At 48.4% G+C, this 16,925-nt stretch overlaps 1 protein-coding gene across 1 annotated transcript in view; it reads left to right on the forward strand.

Annotated features, from left to right (window-relative positions):
- Window positions 1-16,925, forward strand: part of Cpt1a (carnitine palmitoyltransferase 1A) — an 85,371-nt gene that overhangs the window by 44,218 nt on the left and 24,228 nt on the right. Inside the window, exons 9-10 of the mRNA XM_045156738.1 lie at window positions 287-374; window positions 13,503-13,698. Of these exons, the coding sequence (XP_045012673.1) occupies window positions 287-374; window positions 13,503-13,698 (284 nt within the window). The remainder of the gene's footprint in view (window positions 1-286; window positions 375-13,502; window positions 13,699-16,925) is intronic.

Consider the following 16,925-nt stretch of genomic DNA (forward strand, 5'->3'; position numbering starts at 1 on the left):
AGCCATGCTTGTTTCAAGAGGATTAAGGTGATTCTTCCTCGAACACCCCTGCCGTTTAAGTGATAGATTGCAGTGTATTTGAATGTTTTATTTTGGAAGGACCTGGCACTGGTCAGTGTGTCTCCTGTGTACCCCCGCCCCCCCCCACCGACCAGCTGGAAAAGATTAAATCAGGCCAGGCTGTGTGCACAGGAAACGGCACTGAGGGCCGGTCTTTATTGGCTGGTGCTTTTTTTTCTTTCTTTCTTTTTTGTGCTTGTTGGTTTGAGACACATTTTTCTTCCAGATCCGACTTCTGGGATCCACGATTCCGCTCTGCTCTGCCCAGTGGGAGCGGTTGTTCAACACGTCCCGGATCCCAGGGGAGGAGACAGGTAAGTGGGGATCCTATGAGGCTCGACACTTTTCACACTGTGGTTCAGAATGAGAAAGCATCAGGGGCCCAAAGTGATTTGTGTTTTCTTTCCTGACAGCTTCAGTTTGTTTGTTTGTTTCTTTTTTTTTTTTTGGTCCCGGCTGACCTGGAATTCACTATGTAGTCTCAGGGTGGCCTCGAACTCAGCAATCCTACTATCTCTGCCTCCTGAGTGCTGGGATTAAAGGCATGTGCTATTACACTAGGCTTCCGCTTCTTTCTTTAAAAAAAATTTTTTTTTTTTTGAAGTAGCGTTTCCCTCTAGCCCAGGCTGACCTAGACTTCACTCTCTAGTCTCAGGCTGGCCTTGAACTCACAGCAATCTTCCTACTTCTGCCTCCCAGAATGCTGGGATTAAAGATGTGCACCACCATGCCTGGCTAAAAACTATTTTTATTATTTATGTGTAAGCAGAAAGAAGGAGAGAGAGAATGGGTGTTCTAAGGCCTTCCACCCTTGCTAATGCACTCCAGATGCATGCACCACTGTGCATCTGGCTTTATGTGGGTACTAGGAAATTAAACCTCAGTCTGGCAGGCTTTGTAAGTAAGTGCTTTTAACTGAGGGGCCATCTGCCCGGCCCCTGGTTTCGTTTCGTTTCTTTTCTTTCCTTCTCTTCTGTGTGTGTGTATGAGAGAGGTGTGTGTATGTGTGTGCACATTTGTAAGTGTGGGTACGCATATGCTACAGTGTCTGTGTGGAAGTCAGGACAACCTCAGCTGTCACACCATCCTTGGCCTCTACCATGTTTTAGGCAGGATCTCTAGTTGCTTTCCGTGGTGGTCCCCAGGCTCGCCAGCCCATGCATGTGCTTCTAGGTGAGTCTCTTATCTCTGCCTTCCTACTTGCCCTAGGCTCACTGGGATTACAAATGCTAGCGGCCATAGAGTCTGGTTTCCCATGGGTGCTAGGGAGCTGAGCTCAGGTCCTCAGCTTGTACTGCCAGTGCCTTATCTACTGAGCCATCTCTGTAGCCCTAGAGCTTTGGTTTCCAAACGCCCCTCCTGTTGGATTTCCTGTGTCTGTATGAGGCCTGACAGTAGGCTGATTTCCAGGTTTGATTTTATTTTAAATTTATTTATTTGCAAGCTGGGTGAGAGAGGCAGAGTATGTGAGCGCCCATAGGTATGCCAAAGGTATCTTGCCACTGCAAACAAACTCCAGATGCATGGGCCACTTTGCACGTATGGCTTTAATGTGGGTGCTGAGGAATCAAATCCACATCCGTCAGGCTTTGCAAGTAAGCAAGTGCCTGTAACTGCTGAGCTATATTCCCAGCACAGTTTCCAGGCTGTAGTATCTCCTCAGTTGAGGATTGTTTCATTGAGTAATTTTTTCAGTCCTGATGAAATATTCCCACTTTCCCCACCGGATTCCTTGGCATCGTGCTCTGGCTTACACACAGGGTTTTCTGTCAAGTGCCAACTAGAGCATGCTGAAGGAGCTGGAGCATGGCCCAGCTGCTTGCTGTCAACTGTCTGACCTGGTTAGGGTGGTCATATACTGTACCCTCCAACCTAGGACAACTTCAGAAATGATGGGGAGCAAGCCGGGTGTGGTGGCACACGCCTTTAATCCCAGCACTCGGGAGGCAGAGGTAGGAGGATCGCTGTGAGTTTGAGGCCATCTTGAGACTACATAGTAAATTCCAGGTCAGCCCAGGCCAGAGTGAGACCCTACTTTGAAAAAACAAAATAATAATAATAATAATTATGGGGAGGGAAAATGGACACCAGCCAAGACCATTTGGGCCCATAGAGCTCAGGCTTGCAATGTTGGCCACTTTTCATCACAGTGACAAAAAAATACCAAACAAAACCACATAAAGGAAGAAAAGATTTATTTTGGCTCACAGTTGTAGATATATATAGTATGTATATAATTTTTATTTATTTATTTGCAAGCAGAGAGTGATGGAGTGAAGAGAGACAGAGAATGGGTGTGCCAGGGCCTCTAGCCACTCCAAAGAACTCCAAGTATATGCACCACTTTGTGCAGCTGGTTTTATGTGGTTACTGGAGAATCAAATGCGGGTTGTTAGACTTTGCAGGCAAACGCTCAAACCACCCCAACTGCTGAGCCATTTATCCAGCCCTGAGGGTGTTTTTTTGGTTTTTTTTTTTTCAAGGTAGGATCTCACTGTAGCTCAGGCTGACCTGGAATTCACTATGAAGTCTCAGGCTGGCCTCGAACTCACAGTGTTCCTCCTTCCTCTGCCTCCCAGTGCTGGGATTAAAGGCCTGCACCACCACGCCAGGCTTCTGAGGTTTTTTTTTTTAAGATTTTTATTTATTTATTTGAGAGAGAAAGAGGCAGATAGAGCGCGAAAGAGAGAATGGGCGCGCCAGGGCCTCCAGCCACTGCAAACGAACTCCAGACGCGTGCACCCCTTTGTGCATCTGGCTAACGTGGGTCCTGGGGAATCGAGCCTCAAACTGAGGTCCTTAGGCTTCACAGGCAAGCACTCAACAGCTACGCCATCTCTCTAGCCCATTTTTTTTAAATAAATATTTTTATTTATTTATGTGCCTGTGTGTGGGGGTACCCATGGGTTTATCACCACTTCAAACAAACACCAGATGCTTCTTCTACTTTTAGCATCTGGCTTTCCGTGGGTGCTGGGGATTAGAACCCAGGCTGGCAGGATGTGCAAGCAAGCGCCTTTAACGTCGGAGCCATCTCCCCAACCTCGAGCAGAGGTTTTCATCCATGTTTCTGGGCTGCTGTGAAGCAGAGCCTTGGAGTAGGGGCATGTGGTGTAGAACATAGTTAGAATCTCATGGCCACCAGGAAGCAGAGAAGGCAGGGAAGGGCCGTGGTCAACATGAACACTTAATTTTAAGCCCAGTGTAATGGCTCGTGCCTATAGTACCGACACTGAGGTAGGAGGATCACCATGAGTTTGATTGGAGGATAGCTTGGGCTAGAGTGAGAGCATGCCTTGGCGGGGCAGAATCAGTCAATAGAGTCGCCCCCGCATGGTGCAGTCAATTCTAAGTAGCACCATCAGCTGGGGACCAGGCTTGCAACACATGAGTCTCTTTGGGAAGACACTTCCTATGCAAGCCACAGCACTTGCTGTCAGTGAGCCTTGCTCTCCCAAAGTCTCTGCAGGTGGGGAGAATCATAGGCACTTGATTGACATTTGGGGCCCTGTCTGGGGTCACCTGGGCAAGCCACTGTCACACTTGCACCTCATTAAGCCGAGTGGAGGAGCTTGTGGATACAGCTCAGCGCTTCCCGCTATGGGCCTGCTTGGAAGGGGACTGTGGGCGCACCAGGTCCTTACTGCGACCTTGTACCGAAGCTGGCCCGGAGGTGGCCTTGCTTGGGAGATTCCTCCTACTCTCTGATGCTGCACTGGCAGGTTCTCTGGTACTCAGCCTACGTTTGTTGCCTGCTCTTCACAGTGGCAAGGGATTGTGGGAGAAAGGTAACTGTGTCGTCATCACCCTTGGGAGATCGCTGTTCCGTAGCCACACACAGCAGAGCAAGTGCGTCGCTGACTAGGGAAAGCGAGGCTGGCAGGTTCTCCCTTACCCCAAGCACGTGGGGAGGGTTCAGGCCTGCATCTGCTTGCAGCCAACCGTAGGGAGTGTGGGGGTTGGTGGGTGGGTCCCAATGACTAGACAGACACCTGTGGGAAATGCCAGCCCATCTCGGCAAAATTCCAGAGAGCATAAATATGCATGTATTTAAAACATTAGAAGATGGGCTGGGGTGATGGCTCGGTGGCTAAGGCGCTTGCTTACAAAGCCTATGCACCCAGGTTCAGTTCCCCAGTACCCATGTAAAAGCCTGATGCACAACTGGCACATGCATCTGGAGTTCGTTTGCAGTGGCCATAGGCCCTGGTTTGTACATAATCTCTCTCTTTCTCTCTCTGCTTGCAAATAAATAGATACAAAGTAGTTTTTAAAATATTTTGAGCTGGGCGTGGTGGCACACGCCTTTAATCCCAAAACACAGGAGGCAGAGGTAGGTGGATCGCCATGAGCTCGAGGCCACCCTGAGACTACACAGTGAGTTCCAGGTCAGCCTGGACTAGAGTGAGACCCTACCTCGAAACACCAAAAAAATTTTTTTGAAACAATAAAATATTAAAAGACACAGGACACACTAGGATTCACTCTGCCTTGGAGTTCTGGAACTGCTGGGATGAATGGCTGTCCATGTCCTGGGTGTCTGAAGACGGCAGGATTGAGTCTGAGTGCGTGGTGTCAGCAGGACTTTGCCCCCTCTAGGAGAGACCCTTCCCTGCCTCTTCTAGGCAGCCAGGGGCCCATGCGTCCTTGGCTTGTGGAGCTATCCCCCTGACCGCCACCCCCACCGTGACGTGCCCTTCTGTGACTGCGGGAGGACACCCGCACTGTGCGGAGGCCCCACACTAATCTGGAGTACCATGTCTCCTTATGACAATTGTGTCAGCAAATACCCAATTTCCCGTGAAGTCCCATGTACAGTTTCTGGGCCTAAGACGTGACCATATCCTTTTGGGAAACATAGCTTAACCCATCACACCACCTAAAATGCCAAATGTTGGCAATAGATTTGAATTCCCTGGACTTCAGAAACATTCAGACAGGTTCTTTTTGGTGTGTATGTGTGTGCACACACATGCATGCACGTGGTGTACACACCCACATGTGCAGATGTACAGTCCCCATGTGCACATGTGAGGCCAGAGGAGGATGTTAGGTGTCCTCTGTCATGTCCCTGCCTTATTTCCCTTACACAGTCTCTCACTGAACCTGGAGCTGCACGTGTTTTGGTTAGGGCGGCCGGCCAGTGAGCCCCAGCAACCCTCCTGACTCTGGCTCCCCTGCCAGCCCTGGCATGACAGGCGTGCGTGTCCATAAGCCATGCCAGCCTTTTTCATGGGTACTGGGAAATTAAGCTCAGGTTCCCATGCTTGGGCAGTGACAGCTCTTGCCCTGTTGCTAAGCCAGCTTCCTAGCCCTTTAGTTTTGAAAGGCAGAACAGTGGAGGAAAATTGTTCCCAGTAGGCAAAGAGTAAATGTGTAAAGGCTTTGCATGGACCGATTATTCTGATTGGAATGTAGGCCAAGGCTGCGCTAGGAGCTCACGGGAGAAGGCGTACTTGAGGGATACTTGTGGAAAGTAATCAGCCTCACCACCAATCAGAATAAGATATAGGTGAGCAGGGCGTGATGGCGCACGCCTTTAATCCCAGCGCTCGGGAGGCAGAGGTAGGAGGATTGCCATGAGTTCAAGGCCTCCCTGAGACTACATCGTGAATTCCAGGTCAGCCTGGGCCAGAGCAAGGCTGCCTGGAAGAACAAAACAAAAAGATAGGTAGGCGTGGTCTCCACACCTGTAATCCCAGTACAGAGCTGAAACAGGAACAGGGAGGAAAAGAAGAGAAAATGGGACAGGAGGGGGGTGAAGAGAAAAAGAGAGAAGATGGGAGAAGAGAAGAGTGGAAATAATATAAATGATCAAGCGATATTTGTTTGTGGGCAAAGCCTTATGCTGGCACCTCTAAGCGACTTTACCCTTCACTTGCCACAGTCATGGGAGTGTCTGTCCTGGGGACCAAAGTTTAATTTCTTCTGGTCCTAAAACCCACCTGGCATGGGGGATACAATTCAGAAAGTTCTTGCCTTAAGGCTTCAGAGAATAACATTTGGTGCTGTTACTTCCCAAGACACAAATGTGGCCCACTGAGAGTCACTGAATTTTTCTTTTGTGAAAAAAAAATATTCTTGGGCTGGAGAGACAGCTTAGCGGTTAAGACGTCTGCCTGCAAAGCCAAAGGACCCAGGTTCAATTCCCCAGGACCCATGTCAGCCAGATGCACAAGGGGGCACATGTGTCTGGAGTTCAGTTGCAGTGGCTGGAGGCCCTGGCGTGGCCGTGTTCTCTCTCTCTCTCCCTGTAATAATAAATCAGAAAAAAAATTAAATTCTTATTTATTTACACGTGTGTGGGGGTAGGGAGTGCCAGGGTTTCTTCCTCTGCAAGCAAACGCTAGATGCTCATGCCACTTTTTGCATCTGGCTTTACATGAGTATTGGGGACTTGAACCCAGGCAGATAGGATTTTCAAACAAGTGCCCTAATGAACCACTAAACCACCTCCCCAGTCCTACCCATTGCCTTTTCTCTGAAGACTGTTCACTGAGGTACTGAGAGAGAAGCACTCAGTCCTATCAGGCAGCCCTGAGCAGTAGAGACATATGTAGACTTCTTGAGTCTTAACCATTTCCCAGTGTTCATAGTGAACTTCAACTCCAGGCCATTTCTGGGGTGTTCAACAACCTGGGCGTCTTGCAGAAGACTTGTTTGCAGTACTTGGTGCTTCTGCTGCTCGGCTGATCCATTGGAGCACCATAGATAGATAAATAGGTGTCACGGAGCACTTTTGCAGATTGTAACCGGCCACTGTTGTCTGCAAGTAAAAGTCATGAGACACTATAGTCCACTCCTTGACCTTGAGTGTGGGTGAGCCCAAGGTGGCTGCATCACTGAAAAGTCCCTCGCCAGCATGGGTAACGACTTCCCGTAGATACAAGGATAGAGCCAGCAAAACAACTGTTTGGGGCTGGAGAGATTTCTCAGTGGTTAAGGCCACTTGACTGCAATACCCAATGGCCTGGGTTCAGTGCCTCAGTACCCACGATGCACAAAGTGGTACATGCATCTGGAGTTTGTTTGCAGTGGCACTGGGCCCTGGCACTCCCATTCTCTATCTCTCCTTGAAAATAAATAAAATATCAAAAATACAACCCCACAACCCTGTTTCTATGGTGGTTCTATTTTATTGGGTATTACATGCAGTCTATTAACATGGATGGGAGAAGCTGGGCATGGTGGTATATACCTACAACCCCAGCACTTGGGAAGCTGAGGCAGGAGGATCACAGGTTCAAGGTCAGGTTGGGCTGTGTACTATCCAGGATTGTCTCAAAGAAGAAACCAGATGTAAAGGAGGCTATCCGCAGGGTCCACACTAACACCAGATCATATTTTTGGACTTCGAGATCTGCAGGGATCTTGGAGCCCGTGATCCCGAGGGGTGCCTGGAAACTTGAGGTTTTCCGCTCTGGCGTGGTTCCACTTGGGGACTTTGGTCAGTGTGGAATGGTTTGCCACAACAGTGACAGGAGTTCAGAAGGAGGACCAAGAGCTGACCCTGCTGCTCGGGCCGGGCAGTCGCGGCCGCCGTTCTTGGCACTCCTCCCTGTGCCGTCCGACGGTTGCAGCGTGAGAGCATCTTTCTGTCTGCTCTCTTCCTTACGAGCCCTGGTGCAGTGGTCACCGTGGACCTTCTCCCCGTGTGCTCTGGCCAGCCCGTCTGTAGGACAGGTCCCTAGAAATGGACTTGGGTCCCAGGTGGCTCATGGTAGGCATTTACAATTTCTTTGGCATTTTAGATTGCTCTGAGAGTGATTTTCTTGACAGTTCTTTGTCCCTTCATTGTGGCCAGTGCCTTCCTCATCATGGAGAGATTTTGTGTGTGTGTGGGTGCAGCTGGGGAATGGAACCCAGAACCTTATACATGCTAAGCAAGTACCATGAACTACAGCAATAGCCTCCTTTTTTATTTTTTAATTTTTGTTATTTATTTTATTTTAGAGAGAGAGAAAGAGACAGACAGAATTGACACACCAGGGCCTCAGCCACCGTAATCGAACTCCAGAAGCCACCTAGTGGGCACGTGTGACCTTGCGCTTGCCTCACCTTTGTGCGTCTGGCTTACGTGGGATCTGGAGAGTCAAACATGGGTCCTTAGGCTTCACAGGCAAGCGCCTTATACCTTAGCTGCTAAGCCATCTCTTCAGCCCTTTTTTACTTTTTTATTCTGAGACAAGCTCATATACTATCTAGGCTGGCCCTGACTCACTCTGTAGTCCTTTAGGCACTGAGTCCTCTTTGCCTCAGCTTCCCAAGTGCTAAAGAGTGCAGCCTGCACTGAGAACAAACAAACAACAGTGTGTCTCTTCCTGGATATTTCTCTTTGTGGGAGGTCTTGCATGTTGCAGACTCTTATCTCTCAGCCAACCCCTTGGGCTTTTTTTTTTTTTAATTTATTTATTTAATTTGAGAGCGACAGACACGGAGAGAAAGACAGATAGAGGGAGAGAGAGAATGGGCGTGCCAGGGCTTCCAGCCTCTGCAAACGAACTCCAGACGCGTGCGCCCCCTTGTGCATCTGGCTAACGTGGGACCTGGGGAACCGAGCCTTGAACCGGGGTCCTTAGGCTTCACAGGCAAGCGTTTAACCGCTAAGCCATCTCTCCAGCCCCCCCCTTGGGCTTTTGTCAAGGTCATTAATAGTAATAACTGTCATAAATACTCAGTCACACTCATCAACCCTTTCCTCTGGGCTTTTGAGTCATTTTAAGGGATCCTTTTGCTTTAAAATCATTTAGCTTTTGCTTTATTTTGGGAGCTTTGGTCCCTTTGGAATTGGTTCTCATTTAGTGTCAGATAAATATCTGGCCTCATACTTCTCACAAGGTGGCCGCTGTCCAGCATCACACAAGGAACAATAGTTCGCCACACACATTACGCACGCTCACGCCATGCTCAGGCACAATTGTGGCTGAGAGCATGCCCATTCCTAGTAAAAGTGTTTCTCCCATCTTAGTTATTTTGTCCTAGTACTAAGCTGTTTACTTTAAAAAAAAAAACATTTTTATTTATTTGCAAGCAGAAAGAGATAGAAGAGAGACAGAATAGGTGCATCAGGGCCTCAAGCCACTACAAACTCCAGATGCGTGTGCCTGCCTGTTACATCTGGCTTTATGTGGGTACTCAGGAATCAAACCCAGGTTTTTAGGATTTGCAGGCAAGTGTCTTAACCACTGAACCATCTGTCCAGCCCCCTGTTTACTTTTTATTTAATTTTTTTTGTTTGTATGTTTTTGTTTTTCGAGGTAGGATCTCACTCTAGTCCAGGCTGAGCTGGAATTCACTATGTAGTCTCAGGGTGGTCTCGAACTCACAGAGATCCTCCTACCTCTGCCTGCCTAGTACTGGGATGAAAGGCGTGTGCCACCACACCTGGTTTATTAGTTTACTTATTTTATCGTTGCTTGAGTGTGCCTCTGTGTGTGGTGTGTGCACGTGTATGTGCCCTGATGACTCCCATATGCTCACCTGAGCAGGAGTCATTTACCTGTAGTAGCCTGAGTGGAACATCATCTGTCTTGCTCTGTCGCTTTTCTGTCTGCCTGGTCTTATGGTCTTGATTTTGAGCTAGAGTCTTTTTACTGTTTCTGCAGCCAGCTTGTGGGGACTGGGGTGACAGGATGTGCATGTGATCATGTCCAGCTATTTTATGAGGGATATGGAAATTGGAACTCAGGCAGTCTCAGGCCCTCATGCCTGCACAGGAAGTGCACTTAACCACTGAGCATCTCTCCAGTCCAAGCTGTTCACTTTATAACAGTTTTGGTATCTGCCAAGGCAAGGAACTTTGCCTTGGCTTTCTGCTCTTCCATATGTCTGTTACATTTTATATCAGCTCCATGAGAGTCTCCTGTTGGAATCACCTCATCATGGGGAAAATTATCATTGTGGGCTTGTGTTGGTTTATGTTGATCATCAGCTTGATGGGAGCTAGAGTCACCTGTGAGGGGTTATGTAGATCAGGTTAGACTCTGTGTGTGTCTTGTGTGGGATTATCTTAATTAGGTTAATTGAGGTGGGAAGACCCACCTGGACTGTGGTGGCACTTCCTGGAATGAATAAAAAAAAAACAACAGAGAGTTAAGCCAGGCATGACTGTACCCACCTTTAGGCCCAACACTCAGGAGGTTGTGGTAAGAAGATCTCTGAGAGTTTGAGGCCAGTCTGGGACTACCGAATGAGTTCTAGGTCATTCTGGGATACAGTGAGACCCTACCTCAAATTAAAATAAAAAAGAGAGAAAAAGAAGAGGAGAGCTGGTTTGAACAGCAGCATTCAGCTCCCTTGCTTCCCACCCTGCTGATGTGACAATGTGACACCAGCTCCCTGCTCCTGCCATGCGTTCCCTGCCACAATGGGCTCCACCTTCTAGAGCTGTAAGCCTAAATAAACTCTTTCCTTCCCCAATCTGCTTCTGGTCAGATCTTTTGTCTCAGCAACAAGAAAGAAACTAATACAGTAGGTTAGTCTTTTTTTTTCCCAGACAATTCTAAAAAGGTACTTTTCTCCCAGTAATTTGCATATCCTCTGTTAGAATGCTGGGGCCTTATTACTTTGCTGTTCAAGTCCATTTTCAAGTTGTTGGTTACTCTCTTAGCTTCCTGTGGCTCCTTAACAAAGCCTCCTGGCTGGAGGCTTCAGTAGCCACTGCTCACTGTCCCAAGTCTTAGAGGGTGGAAGGAAGTGTCAAAGGGCTGGCTCCTGCTAAATCCTGTCTCCTTGGCTTGCGGGTGGTGTCTTCTCCCTGTGTCCTCTGTGTTCTGATCTCTTCTTAGAGGGACCCTAGCACAGGATTGGAATTCACGTTTGTAAAGGCCCTGTCTCCCAATACAGCCCAGTGCGGTGATACTGGAGGTCAGAGCCTCGGCTGGGAGTGGGGTAAGGGGCTCATAGTTCAGCCCTTGTTACTAAGGTATGAATGCCAGTGATTTTCCCAAGTTGAGCTTGTAGTAAAGTATCATTGCTGTGACAGAATGCCTGACGCAAGCAACTTACGGGAGGTCGGGCTTATGTTGGCTGTCCTTGAGGGTACAGTCCGCCACATAATGATGGGCAGCAAGAGCAGGAGGCAGCCGGTCACATCGCATCAGTCAGATTGTATGGTGGTGCTCAGCTCGCCTTCTTCTTTTCGTTGAGTCTGGGACCCAGCCCATAGGATGGTACTGGCCACATTCAGGGTGGGTCTTTCCTGCCCAGTCAGACCTTTCTGGAAATATCCTCACAGATATTCCCACAGTTGTGTTTCTATGATGATTCAAAATCAAGCAAAATTGACTATTAAAATTAACCACCAGAAGCCTGTACCTAGCTATGCATCTGTGAATTTAAGTAATTGATACAAGCTTTTCTTGGATTTTTCTACATGACCAATCTTAGCTTCAAATGATGGTTTTTTTTTTTATTATTTCTTTTTTCATGTTTTAATGCCTTAGCTGGGCTCCTGGGTAGAATTTTTGTTTTGTTTTGTTTTTGAGACATAGTGTTACATAGCCAGGGTGGCCTCAAACACACTATGTAGATGAGGCTGGCCTTGATCTCCTGATGCTCCTGCCTCTGCCTCGCCAAGTGCTGGGACTCTAGATACATCCAGTCCACCTAGCTGAAGCAGCTTTCTTGTTTGAGTAGCTTTCCACTCCCTTTATCAGAGCATTCTAAGTTGTAGCTAATTAATAAAATAAAAAAAATAGCTCCACTATTTGGATGCTTACTGCATGCATGCTCTGTGGGAATTACCTTTCATCATGAGAAAGCCACGAGCAGCATTTAAAGATGAGGAAAGTGAGACTCCAAAGGTTGAGTGGATTGCCCGAGGTCCCTCTTGCAGTGAGGGGCCAAGCTGAGCTCAGAAGCCAGGCCTATCTGATTACAAAGCTCTCATCCCCATTCTCTACTTAGGCTATAAGGAGTCTCGAGGGAAAGGCCTATTCAACCAAAGGGGAAAATCAGTCTGGAATCCTGAGCCACTTACAAAGTTAGAGACAGGTGAAGGAGATGGCTCAGTGGGTGAAACACTTGCCTTGCAAGCACGGGGACCACAGAGGAAAAAGCTGGTCACGTTCTCATGCCCCTGCACTCCCAGAGCTGGGGAGGTGGAGACGGGTGGATCCTTGGGGCTCCTCAGCCCACCAGTCTAGCTTAATTGTTGAGCTTTGGGCCAATGAGAGACCCTGTATCAAAAAAACAAATCGAGGGCTAGAGGGATGGCTTGGCGGTTAACGTGTTTGCCTGCAAAGCCAAAAGACACTGGTTCAATTCCCCAGGACTCATGTTAGCCAGATGCACAAGGGGGCACATGCATCTAGAGTTCGATTTCAATAGCTGGAGGCCCTGGCATGCCCATTCTTTCTCTCTCCTTTCTCGCTCTCTCTTTCTCTGTCAAATAAATAAATAAAAATAAAGTAAGAATAAAAATAAATAAACTGAGGGCTGGAGAGATGGCTTAGTGGTTAAGGCGCTTACCTGTGAAGCCTAAGGACCCTACAAATTCCATGTAACACACATGTAATGCACAAAGTAACATTGTACAAGGTGGTACATGCACCTGGAATTCGATTACAGTGGCTGGATGCCCTGGCACGCCAATTCATTCCAACCTCCCTCCCCCATAGAAAAGGCCAGTCTAGGGCTGGAGAGAAGGCTTACTGGTTAAAGCACTTGCCTGCAAAGCCAAAGGACCCAGGTTCAATTCCCCAGGACCCATGTAAGCCAGATGCACAAGGGGGTATATGCATCTGGAGTTCATTTGCAGTGGCTGGAGGCCCTGGTGTGCCCATTCTCTATGTGTCTTTCTTTCTCTCTCTCTCCGCCTATCTCTCTCTCTCTCAAATAAATTTATATATATATGTATATTTTTGGTACTTTCTTAGAGTTTTAATGCACTTCGATGTGCAAATTCTTATTGTTCTCAATTTTTATTAACATTTTTCATGATTATAAAAAATATCCCATGGTAATACCCTCCCCCCCCACATATATTTTTTTTCTAAAGGCCAGTCTAGAGGGCTGGAGAGATGGCTTAGTGGTTAAGGCACTTGCCTGCAAAGCCAGAGAACCCAGGTTTGACTCCCCAGCACCCATGTAAGCCAGATGCACAAGTGGGAGGGGGGGGTGCATGCATCTGAAGTTCGTCTGCAGTGGCTGGAGGCCCTGGCGTACCCATTCTCTCTCTCTCTCCCTCTCTTTCTCTCTCTCTCCACCTGCCTACTTCTGTATCTTTCTCTACCTGCCTATTTCTGTATACCTCTCTGTCTCAAATAAATAAAAATAAAATAAATCTTTTTTTAAAAAAGGCCAGTCTATTGGGCTTGCCTCAAACAGCAACAACAAATTGATGGTGTTCCCGAGGATGACATCTGAGGCTGTCCTGTGACCCACCACCCACTCACACACTCAGCTGTGATCTCGTGACTCTGCATTTTGTCTTGCTCCAGACACCATCCAGCACATTAAGGACAGCCGGCACATCGTGGTGTACCACCGGGGGCGCTATTTCAAGGTCTGGGTCTACCATGATGGGAGGCTGCTGAGGCCTCGAGAGCTGGAGCAGCAGATGCAGCGGATCCTGGACGACCCTTCAGAGCCGCAGCCTGGGGAGGCCAGGCTGGCTGCCCTCACTGCCGCAGACAGGTACGTCACCTGCCATGCTTGCCTTGCGTCTGGTTGTGGGGAGACGCTGTAGGGGGCTCTTCGTCACAGGGGTTCATCCCCACCGGATGTGGCAGTTGCACCAAAGCCTGGGCAGGCACAGTGGCTCTGCTGAGGGAGTCATAGCACTAGCCACCTTAGGTGGAGTTCTTTGGCCATCTGTGCATGTGACAGCAGGTACCTATGTGGAGAGGCATGAGGGTACATGATTGAAGTGGGGGGGGGTTAGGGTTCTACAGAGGACTACGGATGTATTTATTAATGGTCTCAAAGGTGCTATGTGGCTGAGGCTGGCCTTGAACTTCTGGTCCTCCTGCCAAGTGCTGGAATTAAAGGCATGCATCATTGTGCCTGTTCCTTCCTTCGTTTCCTCATTTTTTTCCCCCCACTGGGAATTAAACCCAGAGCCTTGTGCATGCTAGGCAAGCATCCTACATTGAGCTACATACACCCCAACCAGTGAAAATTTCTTTATGGCCAGCTCCAAGAGAAAAATGAGGGATAAGAGTCTCTTGGGGAAGAGAAGCTCTGCTTCCTATAGCCAGCTTTAGAGACAAAAAAAAAAAGCAAACAAACTAGTTCCTGGGCTGGGGAGATGGCTCAGTGGATAAAGTACTTGCAACACAAATGTAAAGAACTGAGTTCAGATACCTAGTGCCCACGTTAGGGAAAAAAAAAAAAAAAAAAAGCTAGATGTGGGCTAGAGAGATGGCTTAGTGGTTATAGCGCTTGCCTGTGAAGCCTAAGGATCCAGGTTTAGTTCCCCAGTACCGACGTAAACCACATACAAGGTGGTACATGCCTCTGGCTGGAGGGCCTGGCATGTCTATTCTCTCTCTCTCTCTCCCCTCTCAAATAAACAAATAAAATATTTTTTTTAAAGGGCTGGGTATAATCCAAGCATGGTGGTACATGCCTTTAATCCCAGTGCTCAGGAGGCAGAAATAGAAAGATCACCGTGAGTTCAAGGCCATCCTGAGACTACAGAGTGAATTCCAGGCCAGCTTGTGCTAGAGTGAGACAGCACCTTGAAAGAGAAACAAAAATCAACAGCAAAAAAAAAAAAAGGTGGATGTGGTGTCACACACCTGTAACTCATTTGAAGGCAAGAGGATATCTGGGGTCTGCTGGCTAGCATTAGCTGAATCACTGAGCTCTGGCTTAAGTGAGAGACCCCCCCATCTCCAGAAAATAAAGTGGAGAGCGATTAAGGAAGGACAGCCAACATGAACCCATACATGCATATGAATGCACCCACGTACTCATAAAAACATGCATACAGGCCTGGGGAGATTGCTCTGCGCTTAAAGGCATTTGCTTGCTAAGCCTGCCATCCCAGGTTTGATTCGCCAGTCCCCACCTAAAACAGACTCAAAGTGACACATGTGTCTAATGTTCATCTGCAGCGGCAAGAGACCCTGGCAAGGCCCCTCCCAACACACAAATGCCTAAGTTAATTAAAAAGGCATCCACATGCACACCATGCAAAAATATGCATGCAACTAAAATTGTAGTTTTTGTGTTCTGCTTTGGGGAGAAAAGGGAGCAAGTAGAAGGAAGGCAGGAGAAATTCAGTGAGGGATTTGGCTGTTGAGCTGCAAGCGCCCCAGCGTTGTAACAAAAGACCGTCTTTCATGGCGCTGCCTGGGGGCTGCTCAGGAACCAAGGCCAAAAGGCCAAATGCTTTAATAAAAGAGTTGCGTATTATTCAAGACATTCAGGAAATAACAAGGGCTATCTATGGGAGTAGCAAGCCACGACTGCAGACAACCAGAGGCTTAGTAAGGCTTCGTCTCTCTGCCTTGTGAGCTGGGGGTCATTAGAGATGCACGGTATTTGTGGTGTGCTGGAACCACAAGGTGCCACAGCTCAGCACACAGAGGATAAGGTGGGAGTGAGGGGAACAAGGGTGGGCAGGAGCAGAAAGGTCTGGGGGCCGGGGACTGAGTGAGGGACCTGGGAGCAGTGGAAGTCACCACAGGGCAGCTTTGAAGAAGGAAGTGGGCATCATGTCTGTTCTGTGTAACAATCACATGGTGGGCACAGGACACTTGTCATGGGGGTATCATGTGATGATTCACATCCTGGGCTTAAGGGCCAAACTGCCTGAGTTTGAATCCTTCTCTGCTACAAAGTAGCTAAGACCTAACCTCTGTCTCCACATGTAAAAGATGAGAATATCAGTGCAGTTGTACATGGGTCAGGCTAGGAGGAGGGCCTGGCACATGGGCAGGGCCCTTCTGTGTTTCTTGTAACTTCTGCTGTCAGGACTTCTCAGGACCCTCCTTGGCAGTGGAGACGAGTGCCATGGCCCGGAAGCTGCAGATGAGCCAGTCTGCTTTCTGACCACTCGTTCAGTCAGCGTCCACTGGGTCAGAGGCCCGTGTAGGCGGAAGATAAAGCCCGGCACTCAGGCATCCCAGTGGGCGGGCAGGCAGGCAGGCAGGAGTGGCTTTTCTGTCCACATTTTAAGGTTTTGATTATCAGCCGGTTGGCATGGTGGCACACGCCTTTAATCCCAGCACTTTGGGAGGCGGAGGTAGGAGAACTGATGTGAATTTGAGGCCACCCTGGGACTACAATGAGTGCCAGATTAGCCTGGGCTAGAGTGAGGACCCCCCCCCCAATTAAAAAAAAGCTGGGCGTGGTGGAACACTCCTTTAATCCCAGCACTCGGGTGGCAGAGGTAGGAGGATCACTGAGAGTTCAAAGCTACCCTCAGACTACATAGTGAATTCCAGGTCAGCCTGAGCTAGAGTAAAACCCTACCTCAGAAAAAAAAAAAAAAAAAAGGAAGAAGAAGAAGAACAAAACAAAACAGACAAACAGGAAAGAAAGGTTTCATGGTCACTACAGCCTTCTGAGCAAGAACTTGTAAAAGTACCTCAGGGTGACCCTCTTTTTAAAATGTGTGTGGAGAGAGAGCGAGAGCGAGAGCGAGAGCGAGAGAGAGAGAGAGAGAGAGAGAGAGGGAGGGAGGGAGGGAGGGAGGGAGAGAGAGAGAGAGAGGGAGGGAGAGAGGCGGAGGATGACCTCAGATGTTATCCTCAGGCAATTGTCTCCTTTTTTGAGACACTGGCTTGGAGCTTACCAAATAGACTAGACTAACTAGCCAGGGTGCCTCAGGCCCTCCGGTTTTCCCCTCCCTCATGCTGGGATTACAGGTACATGCTGGCATGCCTGGCTTTTTTGTTTGTTTGTTTTTATTT

Source organism: Jaculus jaculus, chromosome 1 (assembly GCF_020740685.1).
Source record: "Jaculus jaculus isolate mJacJac1 chromosome 1, mJacJac1.mat.Y.cur, whole genome shotgun sequence".
NCBI classification, from domain to species: Eukaryota; Metazoa; Chordata; class Mammalia; order Rodentia; family Dipodidae; genus Jaculus; species Jaculus jaculus.